This window comes from Rattus norvegicus, chromosome 19, assembly GCF_021556685.1.
Source record: "Rattus norvegicus strain SHRSP/BbbUtx chromosome 19, alternate assembly SHRSP_T2T, whole genome shotgun sequence".
Lineage (NCBI taxonomy): Eukaryota > Metazoa > Chordata > Mammalia > Rodentia > Muridae > Rattus > Rattus norvegicus.
In genome coordinates, this window is record NC_141552.1 from 64,747,857 (window position 1) to 64,768,687 (window position 20,831).

Here is a 20,831-nt window from a genome sequence, read left to right on the forward strand (position 1 = left end):
TGCAAAGGACCCGAATTTGGGTGCATCTGGAACTCCAGTGCCAGGGAATCTGACATCTTTTGAATTCTCCAGGCACTGGGCATATGTATATGATGCACACGTGCAAGCAAACATACATATAACATGTTAGGGGTGTATGTGGGGTGTGTGTGTGTGTGTGTGTGTGTGTGTGTGTGTGTGTGTGTAGTATGTGGTGTGTAGTGTATGTGTGTGTATATGTATGTGTGTATATGTGTATGTGTATGTACATGTATGTATGTGTGTATGTGTGGTGTGTGGGTGTGGTATGTGTGGTGTGTGTATGTGTGGTGTGTAGATGTGTGGGTGTAGTATGTGTGGTGTGTGTGGTGTGTATATGTGTGGTGTGTGGGTGTGTGGGTGTGGTATGTGTGGTGTATGGGTGTGTGGGTGTGTGGATGTGGTATGTGTGTGTGATGTGTTTGTGTGTGTGGTGTGTGTGTATATGTGTGTATGTGTGTGTATGTGTGTATATGTGTGTGTAGTGTGTGGTGTGTATGTGTGTGTATGTGTGTGTGTGTAGTGTGTGTGGTATGTATGTGTGTAGTGTGTGTGGTATGTATGTGTGTATATGTGTACATGTATGTGTGTATGTGTATATGTATATGTATGTGTGTATATGTGTGGTGTGTGTATGTGTGTATGTGTGTGTGCGCGCGTGTGTGTGTGTGAGACACACAGCCCCAGCCACGCATGCTGGGGACCCTATCTTCATCTTAAGAACATCAGAGAAACAAACCAACAACAAGGCTTCAAAAACAGGTTTACTGAGAACTGAAAGGAGAACCACACACGTCCTGGCGAGAGACACAGGTGACGTCAGGCACCAGGCAAACAGCAGCTACAGTTCCAGGGTCCTTCCCTGACCCTTGGGCAAAGCAGAGCTGACCTGAGAGAGCTTCTAAGAGCCACCCTCTTAAGGGGTTGGGGATTTAGCTCAGTGGTAGAGCGTTTGCCTAGGAAGCGCAAGGCCCTGGGTTCGGTCCCCAGCTCCGAAAAAAAGAACCAAAAAAAAAAAAAAAAAAAAAAAGAGCCACCCTCTGTCCAGAGTTGGGGGGTGGGAGGGCATGCTCCAGACAAACCCCATTCTCCCAACAGGCTCCCGAGCACAAGAAACAGGTTAGAAGAGCACATCTTGTCACTTCGTGCTGGTCTCCGTGCAAACGGAGGATCCAGCCACAGAGAAGCACCCAGCAGGTTCCTTCAGTGTCACTACCCCAGCATTAAACCCTTCTTGGGAGCTAGGCCGGGGGCTGCGACCGCCAGTGCCTCACAGAGTTCTAAACCGTGCCCTACTCCCACCCCATTTACAGTTTCTCCAGGGAGCTAGTCCACTCTCCCCCAGAACCAGACTTGGTCTTCCACAGCCAATGGGAGATGGTGACCTGGGGAGGTGGACCAGGTGAGGGTTACACAGGACACTTCCCCGTCAGGACAAAGGCGGGGAGCAGCGCAAGGGGTGCTGCACAGGCAGCTGTTCCGCCCAGCATCCCATTACAGGCCAAGTGCTTGGTGCTGTCTGCACCCCACTGTCTTGAGAAAAAGACAGTCCCAAACTAGGAAGTGTAGCTGTCCTGGGGTTCACGAAGTCCTGACAGCTGAGCGGGATAGGTCCGCGCCACTAATGGCCACAGGTACCGAAAGGTGAACATACACAAAGGCGGTACACCATTCACAGCGAGCCGGGCAGAGAGAACCGCTGGAGGGCTGGGGTAGGAGTCCCAGCTGGCCAGGCCACAGCATGCTCAGCTCCAAGTTCTCAGTGGAGGAAGAAGGCTAACAGGCGAGTGTACCACCACATGATGTGAGGGGGGCCTGACTGGTACAGCATCTGGACAGAAGCCACTGCCAAGCCCCCAGGTAGACATGCGGGGACAGGGAGGTCCCAAGGGGAAATATAAGAAATGTGCAGTGGGAACGGCCCAGAGTCTGAACTCACAACACAAGGAGCCAGACAGCTGATCTCTAAGGGACACAAGGTGAGTCGGGACCAAGACATGGAGTCCAGCTCTCCCACCACTGACAGACCGTTGATGTCTGAGGTCTGGGTAACAGCAGCCAATGGCCTGACGCGGCCAGGCCTAAACAAATCAGGACATAAACAGACATCAGCGATCACTCAAAAGAATTCAGTCCCCGCTAGAAACTTCCTGAGGCTTGCCTCTGACCTTACCCACACCATCTCCGCACACAGGGCAGGCCGAGTGTGCAAAGCCACAAGGCGCCTTCTCTCCAAAAATCCATGGGCTAGCTATGCAGCCTGAGGAGCAAAATGAGGACCAACCAACGGTGCTGACCTGGTGAGGCCCAGGGACAATGACGTCCACTTGCCTCAGTGGAGTAACAGGACCTAGCTGTTCTCTACACGAGGCCGCACTACATCCAACGGCGATGTTGGCCCTCATCAACCTGCGGCAAACGGGCCCCGTGTTTAGGAAAGCCGGTGTGTGTTTGGCTAATACGGAGTGACTGCCCTGACTTAACTGGCAGCGGCCGAGGACACTTAAGAAAACCCTGAACTAGATGGAGCCTCCCCAAAGCAAGGCTCCGCTTCTGAGTAACACATACTTTTGCTTTTCCCCAGTGACACCTGACGAGAGCCACCTGCGTGCCCAACTGCCTGGACTCCACTGGCCCTGTGGCTTCAGTCACACTCACCACTGTCCAAAGCCTCTCCTGACTAACAGGGGAAGTAACACAAGGCCTGGAGCCCAATTCTACAAAAGAAACTAGAAGTCAGGACCTGTCCTGGCAGCTCACAGCAGGTCTGTTACATACAGCTCCTGACAAATCCTAAAGCTTCCTACACCACACCACCTTTCCTGAGTCTACCAGCCCTTCCAGCTATCAGAATATAGCCATCCTCACATGCCTGTCATCTTCCTAAGGTCCCTCACCAGTAGGATGAGTTCTTAAAACCAGGGCTTGCCGAAGCCACAGAGGATGAACAGCCATAGGGAAAGGGCAGCCTAGAAGCCTGCTAACACTGGAAGCGCTGGCAGACACTCCGAAAGGTCTGAGCTCTTAGCCTCTGCCCTTAGAAGACACTAATGCTGGGCTCAGGTTTCCCAAACACAGATGCTAGCATGGCCCAGCCCTCAGGGTCTGCGAACAGGTAAGCCCTCAGTCAGTAATGCTCTGAATTAATAATGCACACAGAAGTGCAACCGTCTACAGGACTGTCTCTCATTCACCTCCGAAGGGCTTCACAGCGTCCTCCGCTGACACCGTCAACACTGTGGAAGGCACCAGCACAGCTATGAAAGAAAAGCATCAGGAACATGGTGTCCAGCAGGGCAGGCCCTCCAGATAAACACAGAGAGAGGACCAAGGGAGAGCATGTGGCTGCTGGGGACAAGCAAGTAGCTGGCCTCACAGCCTGGCTCTACTGCTAGCGGAGGTGTGGCCCAGAGACCACTAGGGGCCAGAGTAGAGACTCCCTTGCAGTCCTTGGTGGCCCCTAGCAACCAGAACCAGGTCATGGTCGAATGCCCTCGTAAAATCTAAGCAAGCCAGTGAGGAGATGGAAACCCATCAGGGTCCCTGAGCCCGACGCCACCATCCCACGCATCCGTTTGATTCTCTGTGCCACAGGCACCAACCATTCAGATTCATCCTTGCTCAACTCCGTTTATTTTCCCACAGTGCTTCACGTTCACCTTCATAGCTACCAACAAATCAAATGTACAAGAGTATGTTACACACTATACAAGGGCGTCTCAGGGCGACCAGGACCCCGGTGAGGAGGTGTGCGTTCATTTCTAAAGTGCATGCTTCCCCCACCCGGGCGCCGGCGCGGCCTCTCCGCCCGCCCACGAGGAGGTCAGGAGGTGAGAGACTGGATGTTCCTGAGCATCTCATCGAAGGCCTGTGGCGATGGTGCGTCGGCGTTCTGGAAGGTGGCCTGGACTCGGCTGTACAGACTGAAGGACTTCAGTTCCAGCCAGAGAAACCCAAAGCGGTCCTCATCGAACAGGACGAAGACGCCGGGGGTACGCTCGGGGCTCGTAAAGCCATGGCCAGCGATGAGGCCTGTGCCATAGAAACTACAGAGAAGAGAGAGAGCGCCATCAGAAGGGGCCCAGACAGACAGTGCAAGCCCACACCGTACAGGGAATACGCAGTGCACACATCCACAGTGCACGCAGCCATTTCTATAGCTCCCAGCCACACCACAGCAATTCGCAGGTAGGCAGCACCCCAGGAGGGCCTCACCTTACAGGGTCAGGGTTAGGCTCCAAGTTCCTGACTGAATTCGCTAACAAGCACACGGGAGCCCTGGACACAGGTCAGGGCCCTGAGCCACTTAGGTAGTCTGTGCACAGAGCCCAAGGGTTGCCTATCTGTGGCCGAGAAGATAATTGTGGCAACTGAGGTAGGCGTGACAGGCAGGCCCACCAGGGACACTCCCAGGACCCTCCCTGCACCCAGTCACGTATTCATCTATGCAGGACAGCCTGAATGTCAAAGGGAATGGCCAACATAGGCTGAAGGCAGTGGCCAGGGCTAAAGAGGCGAAGGTCAAAAGGGCATGAGCTGGCGCTCCGTATGTCTGGTTGCCCTCCACATGCAGGGGTGGACAGGGGAGGCAGATGGCACCTCTCCCTCAGCAGCCCCATGAACCAAACCCACCAGTGTGAGATGTGTACAGTGACGCCACCCACGGGACACCCAGGCACACTGTAGCACTGGAACCCTCCCCTGCTCCCCTTACTTGCCACATCTGTAGGGCAGTTTCCTTGTCTCTCTCTCTCACCTGGCTAACCAGGTGAGTTATCTGCCGAAGCTTTGCCATCTGCGCCACCTGAAGTGGCCAGTGTCCTGGAACTCCTGGAAATCCCACTGTAGGTCCATCTAGGACCGGGTGTTGTGTTTGGTCTGCAATGGTGTGTGCCCCGCCCCACCCACAGGCTCAGGGTTCGAATGCTGCTGGTACTGCTCTGGAAGACCGGAGCCCTTGGCAGGTGGGGCTGTGCAGCAGGAAGGCATTCACTGGGGACAGCCTCTCACGTGTTAGCTGCATCTGCCGCACACTTAAGGCAGGAGCACAGTCCAGCCCCCACCACCACCACAAAGAGCTGAAACCATGAGCCCAAAACAGACCTTGAGGCAGTGAGGTGGCCCAGTGGGTTAGGGTAACAGCTCTGTGACCTGCCGGCCGCCCTGAAACCAGGCCATGCATGCGCCCTCCTCCCTCCAGGGATCCCTCCACCCTCCTGGGAGTGCTGGAAACTGTGCTGGCTTAGAGCTGGTCCCCGCCCCCAGGGTCCTCACCATAACCGGCAGGTGCGGGGGTAATCCTCATTCCTCGAGCTGACACCCGCAGGAAGCACAAACGGCTGTCCCTGCCCAGACGTGGATGACTGCTCAGCGGCCTCAGCTCCAGGGCCGGCCTCTTTGCTGGCCTTAGCAGGTGGCCCTTCAGGGTCCTTGACTGCAGGCTCCCGGTGTGGAGCGGGGCCCTCGCCAGCCTCCTGCTCCTGCCGCACCTGCTCCCGGACCTCCAGGACGATCCTGGAGAGCTCATTGAAGTTTCGGAGGTTCTCCACGTCTGGCAGCTGGATGCGGCGCTGCAGGTCAATCTCCACAGTCTGCTGCCCCGCGGGGATGTTGGGGTCGCCCTGTGGAAAGGGCATTTGGCAAGAGTCAGGAGGGCCGGGAGACCACAGAGGCCCCCGTGGAGCATGCTCAGGTAGCAGCATCTCACAAGACACGAGAGTCTGAAGACTCTCTCCAGCTCCCAGGACTGGCCAGTGAGTGACAGGGGCGGCCGGCTGGAGCGCAGGCGCACACAGGTGCTCCTGTGCCTAGAGGCCCCCATTTGTGAAGTATGTGGGCCTCCCAGGGCCTGGCTGTTAGCAGCCCGGATGCTCAGCCCGTGCTGGTGGGGTGCTAAAACCCCAAGGGAGGGGCTAGGGGCTGTGCGGCCGCCACACAGCTGAGATCCTGATCTGGATCCTACCAGCATTGCGTGTGGAGGCTCTCCCAGAGCAGAGGGACGTGAAGCCCCGACAGAGACCTAAGACCCTCCTCTCAGAACTCAGTGATGGGAATATGGTGGCAAAGAGGCCTTGGCAAGGAGCAGCCACCTGTGTAGCCAGATACCCAGAGCTCGGAAGAGGGGCTTTATCTGAGGCTCGAGCCCAGCCCAGCCCGCAACAGTAGCCACACCATGAGACACTGCACAAGGGCGTTTGCCAGCCTTGGGCCCCTTAACCCATCCGCAGCTCAGCAGAATCTAGGAAGTCTGGGATATCGGCGCTGGAGAGGGCCTAAAAACCAGCACGCCCAGCAGGACAGGGTGGCTATCCGCTGAAGCCTGTGCCTTTGGAGCACGGTGGACTCATGCCTGCCCACCCACCGGGTGGCCACCGAGGGACTGGGATGGCTCACCGTGATCTTGGTGCCCCTGGCACGAGAGCCGTGGAAGCTAAGCATCACGATTTCCAGCCCATGGCTGCCGTAGGTGCCCTTAAAGAGGCCAGGCTTGATGAGGTCATCGGGGTGGCTGGGAGGGAGGTAGATCCGCCGGTAGGTCAGGCAGTTGCTGTGCGGGGAGGCAGAAGCAGCAAGGGGCTCAACCTGGCTGCACAGGCATCTTCCATGGCTGAGCAGGACTTGGCTAAACCGCTTGCCCCAGACCTTGGGCACAGCCCTCCCACACCCATGTGCATCCCCAGGGCCTAGGAGGGCAAGCCCATGAGCGCAGCACGGCTCAGCATGACCCTCAGAAACAGAGCCCGTTCCCATGGCACTGAGGGGGCACGGCTAGGCATGAAGCCAGAGGCTAAGAAGAGGGACACTTGGCTTCAGCACACACTGGCCACTTGATGGCTGTGCTGGGTGACAACTACCACAAGACAACTACCACAGCAGGGGTGAGAGATGGGGCTGTGCACACAGCACCCACAAAGGGGACCCACACCCACAAAACCCACACTTTCAGAAAGGGGGGACTAAGTCCACAGTACCCACACAGGAAAGGAAGAACGGCATCCAAAAAAGGGGCACAACTGTGTTCATGGTACCCAGAGAGGGGAAAACTGTATTCATAGTTCACATCACCCGGAGAATGGGGACAGCATGGTCCCATAGCCAGGCGTCACTCTCCCACAGAGAGGGGCTGTACTCACAGCTACAGTGAGGTGACCACTTGGCACTCACTCGTACTGACTGGTGTAGATGAACTTCATCAGAATCAGCTCCTGCATGTGCTCGTGGAAGATGTCTTCCAGCGTGCGGCCCCACTCCTCCCTCAGCCACGTCCGAAACTCCTTCAGAGAACAAGGGCATGGGAGTCACCAAGATGAAGGGCAGAGGTTGCTGTGCGGCGCTGAACAGACAAACACTTCCAAGCTGAACGAGCTTCCGGGTGGGCAGGCGTGAGCAGGAGCTGTGAGCCCTTGGGGTTTGGGTCTGAGGGCGGCCCAGCTGGGAAAAACCAGTCCCCCCACCAGGGCGCACAGCCTCAGACTCCCAAGAGGGCTTCTGTCAGGCAAGGCCAGGGCCAGAACCTCTGTCCCAGGCTGCAGCAAGTTGGCCTTGCTATGCCCATGTGGGAAGCAGTGATCCACACTGATCCAGCTCCACCCTGCACAGCCTAGGAGACCTCAGGTACCTGGAAGAGCTCAGGCACAGCAGGGCCCTGCCAACCTAGCCAGTGGGGCCAACCCAGCCAGTGGGGCCAACCCAGCCAGTGGGGCCAATGTCTGGGGCTGCCAATGAGGAACATAGTGGGACCTAGCCTGACAGATGGGTGGATCCTCCTTTCCCACAGCACTTACGAAGCCTGCTGAGCCCATTCAAGGAATATATATAGAGGAAGGGCCTTCGTGAACGCTGCATATGTGAGACACAGTAACTCATGTGTCCTATGCTGTCATGTCCTCAAAGTCCTGCTCACTCTGGACAGCCTCTGATCATGGAGAACAGGTTAATCTACTGATCAGGAACCCAGGAGCCATTGTGGGGGCCCAAAGGAAGCCAGAGAGAGTGCAGAGCAGAACGGGACACAAAATCTTGCAGATTTCTGTTTCCAGGAGCCTGAGAACACAGTGTGTACAGGGCCCACTACTGTGCGAGCCACAGAATGACCGGCGCTGGCTCAAGAAAGGGCATGAAGGGCTACAACCACATGAGTGCTCCACTCCGTAAAGACAAAGATCCTCTGCAAACTGACATGGAGGTCCAACGCCTCACACACACGCTCACCACACACCACATGGAGGAGAGCCCATGCTGGAATGCAGAGTCCAGACGTACGGGTGAAATGGGAAGACGCCACGAGCTCTCTCTACCAACCAGACGCGGTCAGACAGCCACGACGGGAGGACCAGCGGGTGGGTCCCTGGAGCCATAAGACGGACAAAACCAAGACCCGGCCCACTTTCAGCAAGGGTGCCCAAGCCCTGACTGAAGAGAGTCTCCAACCAACAGAGCCATCCCTTACTCACACAACACACACAGCCCACAGACATGACCATGAAGCAAAATCTTTTCTACCCCAATACTGAGGGGAGGAGTCAAGGCACTAACAGGAGACCACCACACCTCTGCTTAAAGGGGGAAGGGAAGGCAGTCTGCAAACTGGAGATGAGGCTTTATAAAACACAGAGTGACCCAAAAGAAAAATGTTTTTTTGTTTTAAAATTAGGCTCCAGGGGCTGGAGAGATGGCTCAGTGGTTAAGAGCACTGACTGCTCTTCTAAAGGTCCTGAGTTCAAATCCCAGCAACCACGTGGTGGCTCACAACCATCTGTAATGGGATCAGATGTCCTCTTCTGGTGTGTGACAGAGTGTGTGTGTGTGTATGTATGTATATATATATATATATATACATATATATATATATATATACACACACACACACATATACACACACACATATATATGGCTCACACACATACATATATACACACACACATATATAATCTTTAAAATAAATCTTTAAAAATAAATAAAATAAAATTAGGCTCTACTTATAAACCCCTCATGCTAACAAGATGGTTCAGTGGCTAAGAGTACTGCTCTTCAGATGACCTGAGTTCCATTCCCAGCATCCACATCTAGCAGCTCACAATGACCGTAACTCCAGCTCCAGGTGATTGGACTCCTCTGACAAATACTCACACAAACACACACACACACACACACACACACACACACACACACACGTATGGACGCATGCAAACACACGCGCACACACACACACATGCACACACACAATTTTAAAAAGGCAGAGGCAGGCATATCATCTGTCCTGGGGTCCAGCCTGATCTACACAGTCAGCTCCAGGACAGCAGCCAAGCCGGCCTAGTGAACTCCACCCCACCCTCAAAATTAGACCTTTCCCAACAGTGGCTGTTCTTGTGGAAGAACACAAGAGCATGTTTTTATTTTAAAAGAACATATTTTTATAAGACTCAAATAGGTAACAGGTGAAATGAAACCAATTGAGAGGGAGAAAGGAAGACTTCAGCATCACGCCGCCAAGCTAACTGGAGCTAACATCACCGGGAGGCTGCCCTGGGGGCGGGTATGTCATTAGGAAGTCTCCAGCAGACCCCTCAGAGTCAAGGTCTGAAGCATTGTAATCACCAGGGCGAGTCCCAGCTACATGAGGACAGCATCCTGGCCTGGAACCCAGCTCAGGAGTGACTTTCATGTCCATCCAGGGGACACACTGTGCCTGGCACTGGGCAACCACCATCATGCACTCCCTACAACCCTGGGAGACGGCCAGTGGTGAGGACAGGGCTGTGCTTCCTCTCCCCCCAACTTACTCCTAAGCAGACACCCAGTCCCCATGAAGTACCCGCTCCTCATTTCAGCCAGGAGCATGCTTCGTGTCAAAGCCCGACAGCCAGGAAGAATCCTCTATCACACCAGGCATCTCCGGAAACTGAGCCCAGGGCCTCCGTCTGAGGTCTAACAGCCGAGGGCCACGAAGGAAAGCCATGAGAACCTCACAGGGCACCAAGTGGAGACTGCAGGAAACCTAAGTTAAACGGCAGTGTCAGAGCCGGGACTCTGCCAGTGCAAGCGTTGTTCACCAGGACACTCCTGTGGGTCTCTCTACAGGCCCTGGAAACTGAGAACGTCGCTACAATGGGGCCATCATACGCAGCTCCCACAGACACCCACACTCGACAATTCCAAGTTCTTCTTCAGATGCTCACAAATCAGACCTCAAAGGCAACGTACTTGTGCAAATGGCCGGAGGCTCAGCACACCCTCATCCACTGTGCTGTCCTGTCCTTTCTAGGCCACCCAGGCCACCAGGTCCCCTGAGTGAAGAGAGCAGCTCTGAACACCCCTCAGAGGCCCCTGACTGCACATGGAGAAGCAGCTTCCCGAAGTTGGAGTGGGAAGGCCCCCAGCGGACAGTGCGGGAAAGCACAGTGCACAACGTCAGCCTGGTCGGAGAACTTAAGTGGTGGACGTTTCTGTAAGGTGGACGGCAGGCACACTGCAGAGACAGAGTTGGGGAGACAGTGCAGCGACTCCAAACGCTGGGCCCTCACAGGAGGCCAGGCCGGTGCCCATAAGAAAAGACAACCAGTCACGCAAATGTCTTTCCCCATCCTCCCTCCCAGACTCCGGGACTCACCTCCTGCCTCCCACCAGACATCCTGTGGTGATCTGTCTGGTTACACTTGGTGGAGAACTCATCCCTCTTCACAATCTTCAGTATGACCATGGAGGGAAAAGGACCAGAAGGAACAATGAGTCCCAGTGTCCACCAAACCCACTGAGACCCAAACGTGCCCAGTCTGGTGGTGCAGGCCTGCAATTCCAGCTACCTGGTGAGCCTCCCAGGACACCCCAGGTTCTGCCTGAGTAAGAGGGTGAACTCCAGGCCAGGCTAGGCAACCCAGTGAACTGCCTCAAAATAAAAGGAGGGCTGGGATACAGAACTCGGCCTCAGTGTTGACAGCACTGACATGCTTGTGGTGACCTGTAAGGACCTGAGTGGTAGTGTGGGGACGCAGGCTTGTGATCTCAGAGCTGGGGAAGTAAAGATGGGCAGATTCCTACGGCTCACTGGCCAGCCTAGCCTAACTGGCCAGCCCAGGTCACAGCAAGAGACCCCAACTCAGGACACAAGAGGATCATGGGTAACAAAGAACACCTGAGGCTGGCCCCACCTCCACGTGGATGCACACACAAACCCGCAAGTATCCAGACACAGGTGAATACATGCACACCTGCATCTTCAAGCAAGCATGCTCACACAGTGAATGCTCGCCCACAGGCACCCTCACAGGTGGGGGCACGCACACCTGCCCGCCCAAATAAATTTTTTTTTCTTTTTTCTTTTTTTTGGAGCTGGGGACTAAACCCAGGGCCTTGCGCTTGCTAGGCAAGCGCTCTACCACTGAGCTAAATCCCCAACCCCAATAAATTTTTTAAGGGGCCAGTAAGATGGCTTGGAAGGTTGAGGCACTTGTCACAATCAACCAAGCCTGAAGATGTGAATTTGATCCCCAAACCTGTCCAGCCAACGGGAAGGAAAGAAGCTACCCTGAGGGGAGAGCAGCAAAGCTCCGAGAGAGAGAGAGAGAGACAGAGAGACAGAGAGACAGAGAGAGAGAGAGAGACAGAGAGACAGAGAGACAGAGACAGAGACAGAGACAATGTTCCCGTGGGCTCTGGCAAACCCCATTTTCACACAGCCTCACACAGTGTGGGGAAGACCCTTCCTCCACCCCACTGAGCTGGACAACCCACAGCCTGCAGCCACAGGATCATGGGAGAGCTGTGACAGGCTGCTGCTGACGGTGCCTGGCACCCAGCAGGATGGCACTAGGGCTGTGACAGCCAAAGGGAGGCAGCCCTTCACCACACATGCACGTCACGCCACAGCGACCCAGCTTTCCTCTACCTGGATATGGCCATTGTGGGGCCCTTTGTGGCCGTACATACACTCCACCGTGGCCGACTTCCTCTCCATCAGATGGATCCTAAATAGGGGCTTGAATCGCATGGGGTCGCCAACGTGGGGGTCATGAGGAGGCAGGTACATCCACCCGATGATGAAGAGTCCATCCACCTGCAGCAGGGAGACAGCTGTCAGGTCAGGAAGGGTGCTCTCTCAGTCAACAAGTGTACATCAAAGCCTGTGTCCTCACACATGAGCCTGCAGCTTCTTCATACAGGAGCTGAGGGCCCCGTGGCTCTTAAACAGACCAGGGGCACAGACAGAAGCCCAGAAGCCTGCTTACAATAAATCTCTGTTCACTTGGAAAGTAATATCTGGCCCTGAAAGGAAACCCTGTCTCCACTGTGGGCACTTCCTTCCTACATAAGAACCACCTCGAGGGGTTGGGTATTTAGCTCAGTGGTAGAGCACTTGCCTAGCAAGCGCAAGGCCCTGGGTTCGGTCCCCAGCTCCAAAAAAAAAGAAAAAGAAAAAAAAAAAAAAAAAGAACCACCGTGAGGTTCCCACTCACCACGACGTTCAGCAATCCTCCATACGGCCCAATATCTGGCTGCCACAGCCCCAAAATGTGTCTGTACCGGTGAAGCACTGTTGGGAGAGGAGGGACACAGTTACCCAGCATGCTCCTGGGGCAGAGGAAACACTTCCACCATGAGCCTGACAGTCCAGCCTGTGCCTGTCACCACGGCCACTGTTTCTGTTTACAGAGTGGCAGATAGGTGAAGCAGGGTGCTCCTGAAGGCCGTGGGGTCACAGACAGGGGCTGAGCACAGCTCACACTCAGGTTAACGAGGCAGGACCACAGAGGGATAGGGACCAGAGGCCTAGGCGTGGGATTCAGGCAGAAGGACAGCACAGCCTTTGGAGACCCTTAAAGAACTGCCACCATCACCCCCAGGTCCAGCCAAAGACCATCACAGGGGTTCTAAAGACAAGGCGTGGGTCACCGGCTCAGGCACAGGCTCTCAGACTTTTAGACACAGTGAAACAGCCGTGACTGATGCTCACACCTGAGCTACTGACAAGCAGCTCGGGGACACGCACAGAACTCACACAGACGACAGCGTAGGGGAGGGCCAGGTGCAAGGAACGCTAATGTGGACATCTTACTCTGAATGCATCAGACACCAGTCACTTTCTCACAGCTCCAGTAAGTGTGGAGCTGGTTTAGCCTGTGATGCCACCAGCCGTTTCCAAAGAACTACAAGGACACACACACACACTGTAGGTGCACTGACCTCAGGGACCACAGCTTCTTAATGCCAGCAATTCCGGTTGAAAAATAATGTAAAAGAGAAACACTGGCGAAATCACCCATCTCAGAATCATTTGAGGAAAAAAAAAAAAACTGCAATCACAAACATTAGTGACTGAGTGTTTCGGGAAGAGGGATGACCTGTAGTGGACGACTCCATCTGGTGAGGCATTAAGTTACCCATAAACCCTGGGAGGAAGAAGCCAGCCCCCTCCCTTCAGCTCACACCAGTGAGAGAGCTAGACACCCAGACAAGAAACAAGCCGCTTCTCCCAGCAGTCAGTCTATAGCCTACAAAGTCCACTGAACCAACCTGCCTCCCAGGGCAAGTCCTGTGCTGTCCAGAGTGTCAGCCCGGGCTCACCCGGAACAAGGCCAGTTCAGCAATATTCAGAAAACCAGCACAACTCCAAAACACGGCTCCCACCCGTGATGGAAAAGACATGAGTTGGGCTGGAGGGATGGCTCAGTGGCTAAGAGCACTGACTGCTCTTCCAGAGGTCCTGAGTTCAATTCCCAGTAACCACATGGTGGCTCACAGCCATCTGTAATGAAATCCAGTGCCCTCTTTCTGGTGTGTCTGAAGATGGTTACAGTGTGCTCACGTTTAAAAAAAAAAAAAAGAACTGAGTGAGCTGTCTTCAGGTCTCTCTGCAGACCCTGGGCGAGCCTGGGAGTGGCCCCACGCTTCCCTCCTGTCCAAAGGAAAAATGTAACCAATAGTCCTGCCTTGTCCTAGTCACTGAGTGGCAGCCAGCAGTCCGTGGTGCACAGAGAGCTCACCCTGAGCGTCTGCAGGCGGCAGTGTTAGTGGCTCCTTGGGGGAGGGGAGGGTCTGGAGCTCTGTAGGGGATTCCCACCACACTCCAATGGGCAGCCCAGGGATCTCCGGGGCCATCACGTCCCATTACCGAGTCCCTCCCTGTCCTCCGTCCGGCCCCTGCCTCAGACCTCTGGAGCATCATCTGACACCCACAGTCACCCCAAGTGACCACAAGGAAGGACAGACAACAGCTCCATCCAAAGATAGAGGTGTCCCTGAATACTCTATTACACCGCCATTCCACAGACCTGTCCTACCCTGAGTCTGCCTGGGACACTCCTAACCTCAGGGCACGTCTCAGTTCTTTTCAACCCATCCAGCTCAGAGGTCTGGGGCCCATAGGCCTGTACGCACAAGTCCCACCTCAGGCAGCAGCCCCTGTGTGTGATGAGAACCCAGGTAGGGCCAGGTCCCAAAGCCTTCCTGTGGCAGGCTGGTGAGAGAGCTCACTGAAAGCCCAGATGCTGTGATGTGCCTGGAAGCCAGAGGTGAGAGGGCAAAGGTCAGGTGTGGGCCTTGTTTTCTTCTTTTCTGGCACGCCATGGGCTACCAGAGGCTCACCACCAGGGATGCCCCTACCACGTGCTTCGTGACTCAAATGTACTCAAACCTTGGCTGGACAGCCACTGCCACCCTGCCACTGACAAGTAACAGGGCCCGCCAAACAGGAGGCTGAAAATCCAGGCACTCGGCACACCTCCCAGTAATGAGGGAGAAGGCTCTACGATCTTCACAGACCCCTGAGAGGGCTGGGTGTCCAGGCAGTTCCAGAAGAATCCCGTGTGGCCCTGCGTGGGGCCCATTGTTCATGGGGCTGGCAGGACCTGCTGCTCTCTGCTCAGAAGGGAGAGCTGCTGCGCCCAGGACACGGTGTTCTAGAAACCCTGCCCAACACCGTGTAGGAAGTGCTCCACTCTGCAAACCACCAGCACTCCCAAGCTCAAGCCATGCCCGGGTCTTCCCGTACCCTGTCATGACCTTGGCAGTCAGTCCATCTGTGTGCCAGCCAGTGTAAGCAAAGGTGCGTGTTAGCAGTTACTCAGAGTGCCCACACACCGCCCTGGAGCACACCAGACAAAGGCAACATGTCACAAAGCTGGGACTGTCCCCATGGGGAGCTGAAACCTGGTGTCCAGACCTTGACAGCGCTCTGGGAAATGTCACGAGTTTGTCATTGCTTTTGTTGGACAGATAGGAAAAGGTCACTCACAACTTGTTTGTTTGGGGGTTGTGGGAAACAGGACTCGTCTCACACTTACGATATAGCCAAAGCCGGCCTTGAACGCAATTCTCCTGCCTCCACCAAGAGCTGGGACGGCAGGCAAGGCCATTCCAGCTCTGATCTTTCTTAACAGCTGAAATCCTCTCTCCCATCCTCACGGCATCAAAGAAAGCCTCTCACTGTCAGAGAGGGAAGGCAGGTGGCTTTTTAAAACTCCATTATTTTTTTACTTGTTTGTGTGCACACACGCCACAATCGGAACCTGGAGGGGACATGACTGGATGGAGTCAGTTCAGGTAACCAAGTGAGTGCAGCGTGGTCATCCACCCCTCATCTGACAGGGGGATGGGGAGGGGAGGCACGGCACACCACACAGGAATTTTCTGTGCGCTCACATAATGAACTGGCAAATGTAGAGATTGGTTTACATTTCTTCTGGGGGTCTTTTCTTGGGGGGGGGTAGATCTTTTTTTGTTTTTGACGGTAGTTCTACTCTATTCCTCAAGCTATCCCAGAACTCACAGCAATCCTCCTGCCTCAGCCTCTTGAGTGCTAGGCTGACAGGCACGTGGCACTGAACCCAGTCACGTGTCCTTTTAAATGGAGGAGCCTTAGAGGCCTCTGCACGGCCTTCTGCTCTCTGCTCTACCTGACTTTTACAGCAAATGCGCTGTGGTGAGAGAGAGAGCACCTTGCAGGTGATGTATGGATGCATCACCTGTCAATCAAAAACCCTACGGCCTAAGGCTTAGGCGGGAAATAAAACTGGAACATCCGGGAGGCAGAAAGGATTCTGGGATAGAGCCAGGCTGAGGAGATTTGTCCTGGAAGATGTGAAGAGACAGACACGCAGTACCTGAGCACAGGTAACCGGCCTCATGACAGAACACAGATCAAAATAAATGGGTTACCCTAAGTTATGATTCTAGTCACAGAAAAGCCTAGCTCTATGCCAAGGTATTTGAAAATATACTTTGAGTCTGGGTCTTATTTCTGGGAGCATGGGGCTGGGGGGCAGAAAGAGCCAGGCCTAACTTCTACAGTGTTGCCCAAGATCCTAGAAGCTACTGTGGAAACGCAGCCCACACACAGAGAGCCTAGGCTACCACTCAGCACGACCACCACAGCTGCAGCAGAGTAAAGAAAAGGCTGGGGACAGCACCTCCCAGGGCTGGGAAGCGAGCTTGCGCACGCTCGCCCATGCAGCGACAGCAGCAGCCATGGCGCAGGGCGTGAGGTACGTACGGCAGGTGTACACATCTCTGTACTCCATGTGTTCGTAATCAGGAAGAATTTTCATGAAGCGTCCTGACTTCACACGAGGGTTTATACCTGAATGGACACAGCAGGAAAGGCTGAGGGTCCCCTCACGTGTGAGCGGTTGCCATGTGACCCGCTGTCCTTGTCCTCCTCCTACTTCTGGGGTCAGCCTGCGCCGGACTGACCAAGGTGGCTGCAGAGCACACTGTGGGGCAAGTCTCCCTGTTTACTGCAGCCATAAACTCAGGTGGCCGCTGGGGCTCCCTCATTCCCTTGTCACAGCTCGCTGGGATCCAGAAGTAGGAAGGCAGTGTGGCTGACAGGCCCCTAGGGTCCTGCAGGGTTCTGTCCCTCCAGAGCCACGGCCTCATGATGTCTATTTTAAGGCATCACAGCTGTCACTGCTGACTTCAGATTGGCCGGCTCACCCACCTGTTCAGGGACTAAGGCTGACTCTCCTCGGCCATCAGTCCCAGGTTTAAGAGTGTTTGCAGACTTTCAAAATCTCAGCTCCCATACTTCAACGAGACTCACCACTGAGGTATGCTCTGGCCAATGCAAAACAAACACCCAGGTGCTAAGAAGCAGGTTCTGCAGCCGCAGCAGTCACAGAGCCAAACACAGAACTCCACTGCCCTCACCGGTCTGCCTCTACCACACGACACCGTCCCCAGGCACTGTAACCAGGGCGGTTCTCCCACAGGACGGAGGTGCACTATCCGTGTGTACTCCGTGAGCTGTCGCAGGACACCTGGCCAATGTCCACAGCTATGTCCCTGTGAGGACGAGGCTGCTGGCGCTCCTAAGGGGCAAGCTGTGCTGTTGGCTTGTAATGACAAGGGTCAGGCAGCCACCTGACCACAGGGTGGGACAATATGAGCCCCACAGGTTCTGGAGAGAGGCTAACAGGGACAAGGATTCTGAGTGCTTGGAGGACAAGACTCTGGGAAGTGAAGGAGCTAACGGGAACCAAGACCAGGGTTGACGATCACAGAAGAGGGAATGGGAACTGCAGAAGGATGGGGAGGGTAAGCAGAGGCAGCCACTCTGTGAACTGAGGGAGCTGATGGGAGAATTCAACCAACTTCTCCATTCCTGCAGGCCCAGCTCAACTCCAGAAGGTGGGCGTGTTCCTACCCAGCCCACACTCTCAGCTCGTCTCTGTAACAGGGGCCGGCTGCCAGTGGGCAGGAGTTACAGCACAGCAGACAACTGTTCACACTGACACAGAACCGCAAATGCTCCCAGCAGGATATAAATGTTTGGGGTAATGGATACGCCGTTCACCCTGACCTGGTCAGTGTACGTTGTGTACGTGTACTGAGGTTGTTGTGTCCCACAGATTCACACAATTGTCATATATGTTACAACAGAATATATGGGCTGGGATGTGGGTCACAAAGAGAGCATTTGCCTAGCACCGAATCCCCGGCAGCACCCAAGTAAAACAGAGGTTAAATAGAAATGCAGGCCCTGGATGCCTTTAACCATTATGAACTTAAAAGGAGCTGGAGAGATGGCTCAGTGGTTAAGAGCACTGACTGCTCTTCCAGAGGTCCTGAGTTCAATTCCCAGCAACCACATGGTGGCTCACACCCATCTTGTAATGGGACCCGATGCCCTCTTCTGGCACACAGGTGTACTTGCAGATACTCATATATTAAATTAAAAAGACAAACAAACAAACAAACTTTAAAGAATGAACTTGAAAGGAGTGTGTCCAGGACAGCAGCAAGCATCAGCCTCACCGACAGTCATGGCTGCTGCCACCTGCTGAGCCCTGGTACTAAGGCAAGGGTGCAGAAGACAGAGGACGGACTCACGCTTGGCATAGACGTCCCGGCAAGACACGCCTGTGATCTCCAGCTTCCGCAGGTTCTCACAAACGCCATACTCTGCAACAAGAAACACACTAGATGTACAACCAAGAAGTCACAAAGCAGCAGAGATGACGACTGTGACAGGTGGGGGACTCGCCGGGCTGACACACCCTCATCAGTAGGAGTCTGCCTCCACTGTGTGACCTCTCCGCTGGCTCACAAATGATGCCCCTACTGGGCTTCAGTGAGGGCCGCCCACCGCTCCCGTGCGCTCTGCTGTGGTCCAGCAACCTAACTGTACAATGAGATGAGGACTCGGAACTCTGGAGACGGTGCCCATTCACACCTTTATGAGGTCTGCGACACTGGTGTTAGGTCCCAGATGGCCAGAGGCCTACTTAATACCTAGTATGGCTGGACCTGTCCTTACCACAGACTCTGGAGAGCAGCCCCCAATGTCCCTCGTCCCACTGAGGGAAGTGCAAGTGGAATGCACTGTCCTTTCTGTCAGGGGGTTACAAAGGTCGTCCCATCTTCAGGGAACTCTGTAAAGAGGTATCTGGCAGAAATCCCTCCCCAGTCTGCACTTTGATCAAAGCAGAGCCAAGGCTGCAGAAGGGCCAGGGAAGGGTGTTCTGCTAATAGATGTCCCTTTAAGTTAGCCAATGGTGTGAGAGGGTGAGGCCGAGCTCTGACCACTCAGAGTGAGAGGTAGGATCTTTCTTTGACTTAGGAATAAAAGCCAAGTGCTACCTACAAACACTTCTGCAGAAGGGAATCTTCGTCCATCTCTGGGTACTTTGCACAATATGGTGATTTTCTTGACACTGAAGACCCATTTCTAACACCACATCCACACAAAGGCGCTTAGCACCCTCTTACCTCCTCCACCACCCCCAGCGGTCACCAACCCCCTGGTGCGTGTCACCTTCATCCAGTCACAGCCCCACCCCACACCCAACACACCTCAACCAAGTGCCAGCCAGCCCCCGGCCCCGGGTCTCAGGTTGGGGGAAAGGGGGACAACCAGCAGTTAACTGAAACAGCCCTCACCACTGAGCAGGCTCCATCCACAGTGCCATCCCAAGGGTGAGCCAGGACCCTCGGCCAGGACATCTTGGAAAACCCAAGTCCTCTCTGTTAGCACTGAGGCACAGAGGTCATGTGACCGGAACAAAGGACCATGAGCCAACAGTGGGACCCAGGACCAAAGCGAAGCCGGTGCCCCTTAGTAGTGAGCACAGGGTATAAGAAAGCCATGGAGGGCTGGAGAGATGGCTCAGTGGTTAAGAGCATTGTCTGCTCTTCCAGAGGTCCTGAGTTCAAATCCCAGCAACCACATGGGGGCTCACAACCCTCTGTAATGGGATCTGATGCCCTCTTCTGGTATGTTTGTGGACAGCTATAGTGTACTCATAAAAATAAATCTTTAAAAAAAAAAAAAAAAAAAAAAGAAAGCCATGGACCCCGGAGACAGCTCTTGAGAGCTCACACTTCCAGTGTCCCGCCACAGGCAGGTTCATAGCACAACCTTATCAGATGTTCACAGTGACCTACCTCCCTGTCAGGACTCCAGCCTTGCCTTGAGGCAGGAAACTGGCTGCCTAGAACAGGAAGTGGTACAGTGGTGCACCGGAAAGGGGTCTCCAATACCAAACTCTCAGTTCTGAAATCCCGAGACTGGTCTTTCCCCCTCGGTCACAGATGCCCCTAGCCCCATGCTCTGGATGGAGGGATCCTGCTGGGACTCATGGGCTGTCTGAGGCTTGCATCCAGGAGGTTCTCTGGGCAGCTCTGGCGGAGACAGGGGCTCCACAAGCTTCCTCCCTCCACCCCAGGTCCCAGAGTGCAATACCACTAAGCATCCTCTCTCAGCTGTGTCTGGCCGTCCCCTCCAGGGGGAAGATTCAGGCAAGGTCCCAGCACTGGAGGGCGTGTGTGTGAATAAACTTGGAGACTGAGTCACACGGGGGTCACAGTCTGGCTCCAAAGCCACTCACCTTGGCACATGCCACCGGTGAGCTCATCTCTCCAGCACAGCACAGGGATTGGGCCGCTGTCTGTAAGGCCCGGCCTACTCAGCAGTTCCAACTGGAGGGAAGGATGCTTGTAGACCAATGTACAGGAGAGGCAGGAAGTGGCCCTGGGTCAGCAGGGTCAGGACATGGGCATCTCAGCCGTGTGTCTCTGGCTCACCACCTTCCGGACAGCCATCCTACCTCCACAGCCCAATTACAACCTCAGATGTGCTGAGCCAGCAGTCTACCCTTGTGATTGATTGCTGCAGCTGAGTGATTCCTGTTAAGTCAGCTGAGGAGGGAGGGACTGAGACGAAGGTTTCGACGTGGGTCCAGAGAAACCTGGAACTTGACTGCCTTGGAGGCGTCCTTGCCAACCGTGCCAGGAAGAACCGGAACTGACTACCAGACACAGCTGTGCTGGGTCTCGCTGCAAAGCAGGTTCGCACAGTGCGGGCAGCGCCAGTTCTTCAC

At 54.8% G+C, this 20,831-nt stretch overlaps 1 protein-coding gene across 3 annotated transcripts in view; it reads right to left on the bottom strand.

Moving 5' to 3' along the window:
• Positions 1–764: 764 nt before the first annotated feature.
• Fbxo31 (F-box protein 31) overlaps positions 765–20,831 on the bottom strand; it is a 31,241-nt gene continuing 11,174 nt past the window's right edge. The window contains exons 2-10 of one of the 3 annotated variants that reach the window (NM_001414926.1): positions 18,343–18,414; positions 16,505–16,591; positions 12,471–12,547; positions 11,903–12,070; positions 10,628–10,702; positions 7,183–7,292; positions 6,412–6,565; positions 5,293–5,639; positions 765–4,064 (exon numbers count right to left, since the gene is read on the bottom strand). In NM_001414926.1, the coding sequence (NP_001401855.1) occupies positions 3,842–4,064; positions 5,293–5,639; positions 6,412–6,565; positions 7,183–7,292; positions 10,628–10,702; positions 11,903–12,070; positions 12,471–12,547; positions 16,505–16,591; positions 18,343–18,414 (1,313 nt within the window). In that variant the 3' untranslated portion in view covers positions 765–3,841. The remainder of the gene's footprint in view (positions 4,065–5,292; positions 5,640–6,411; positions 6,566–7,182; positions 7,293–10,627; positions 10,703–11,902; positions 12,071–12,470; positions 12,548–16,504; positions 16,592–18,342; positions 18,415–20,831) is intronic. The other 2 variants (NM_001044259.3, XM_087595046.1) reach the window with 2 other exon arrangements.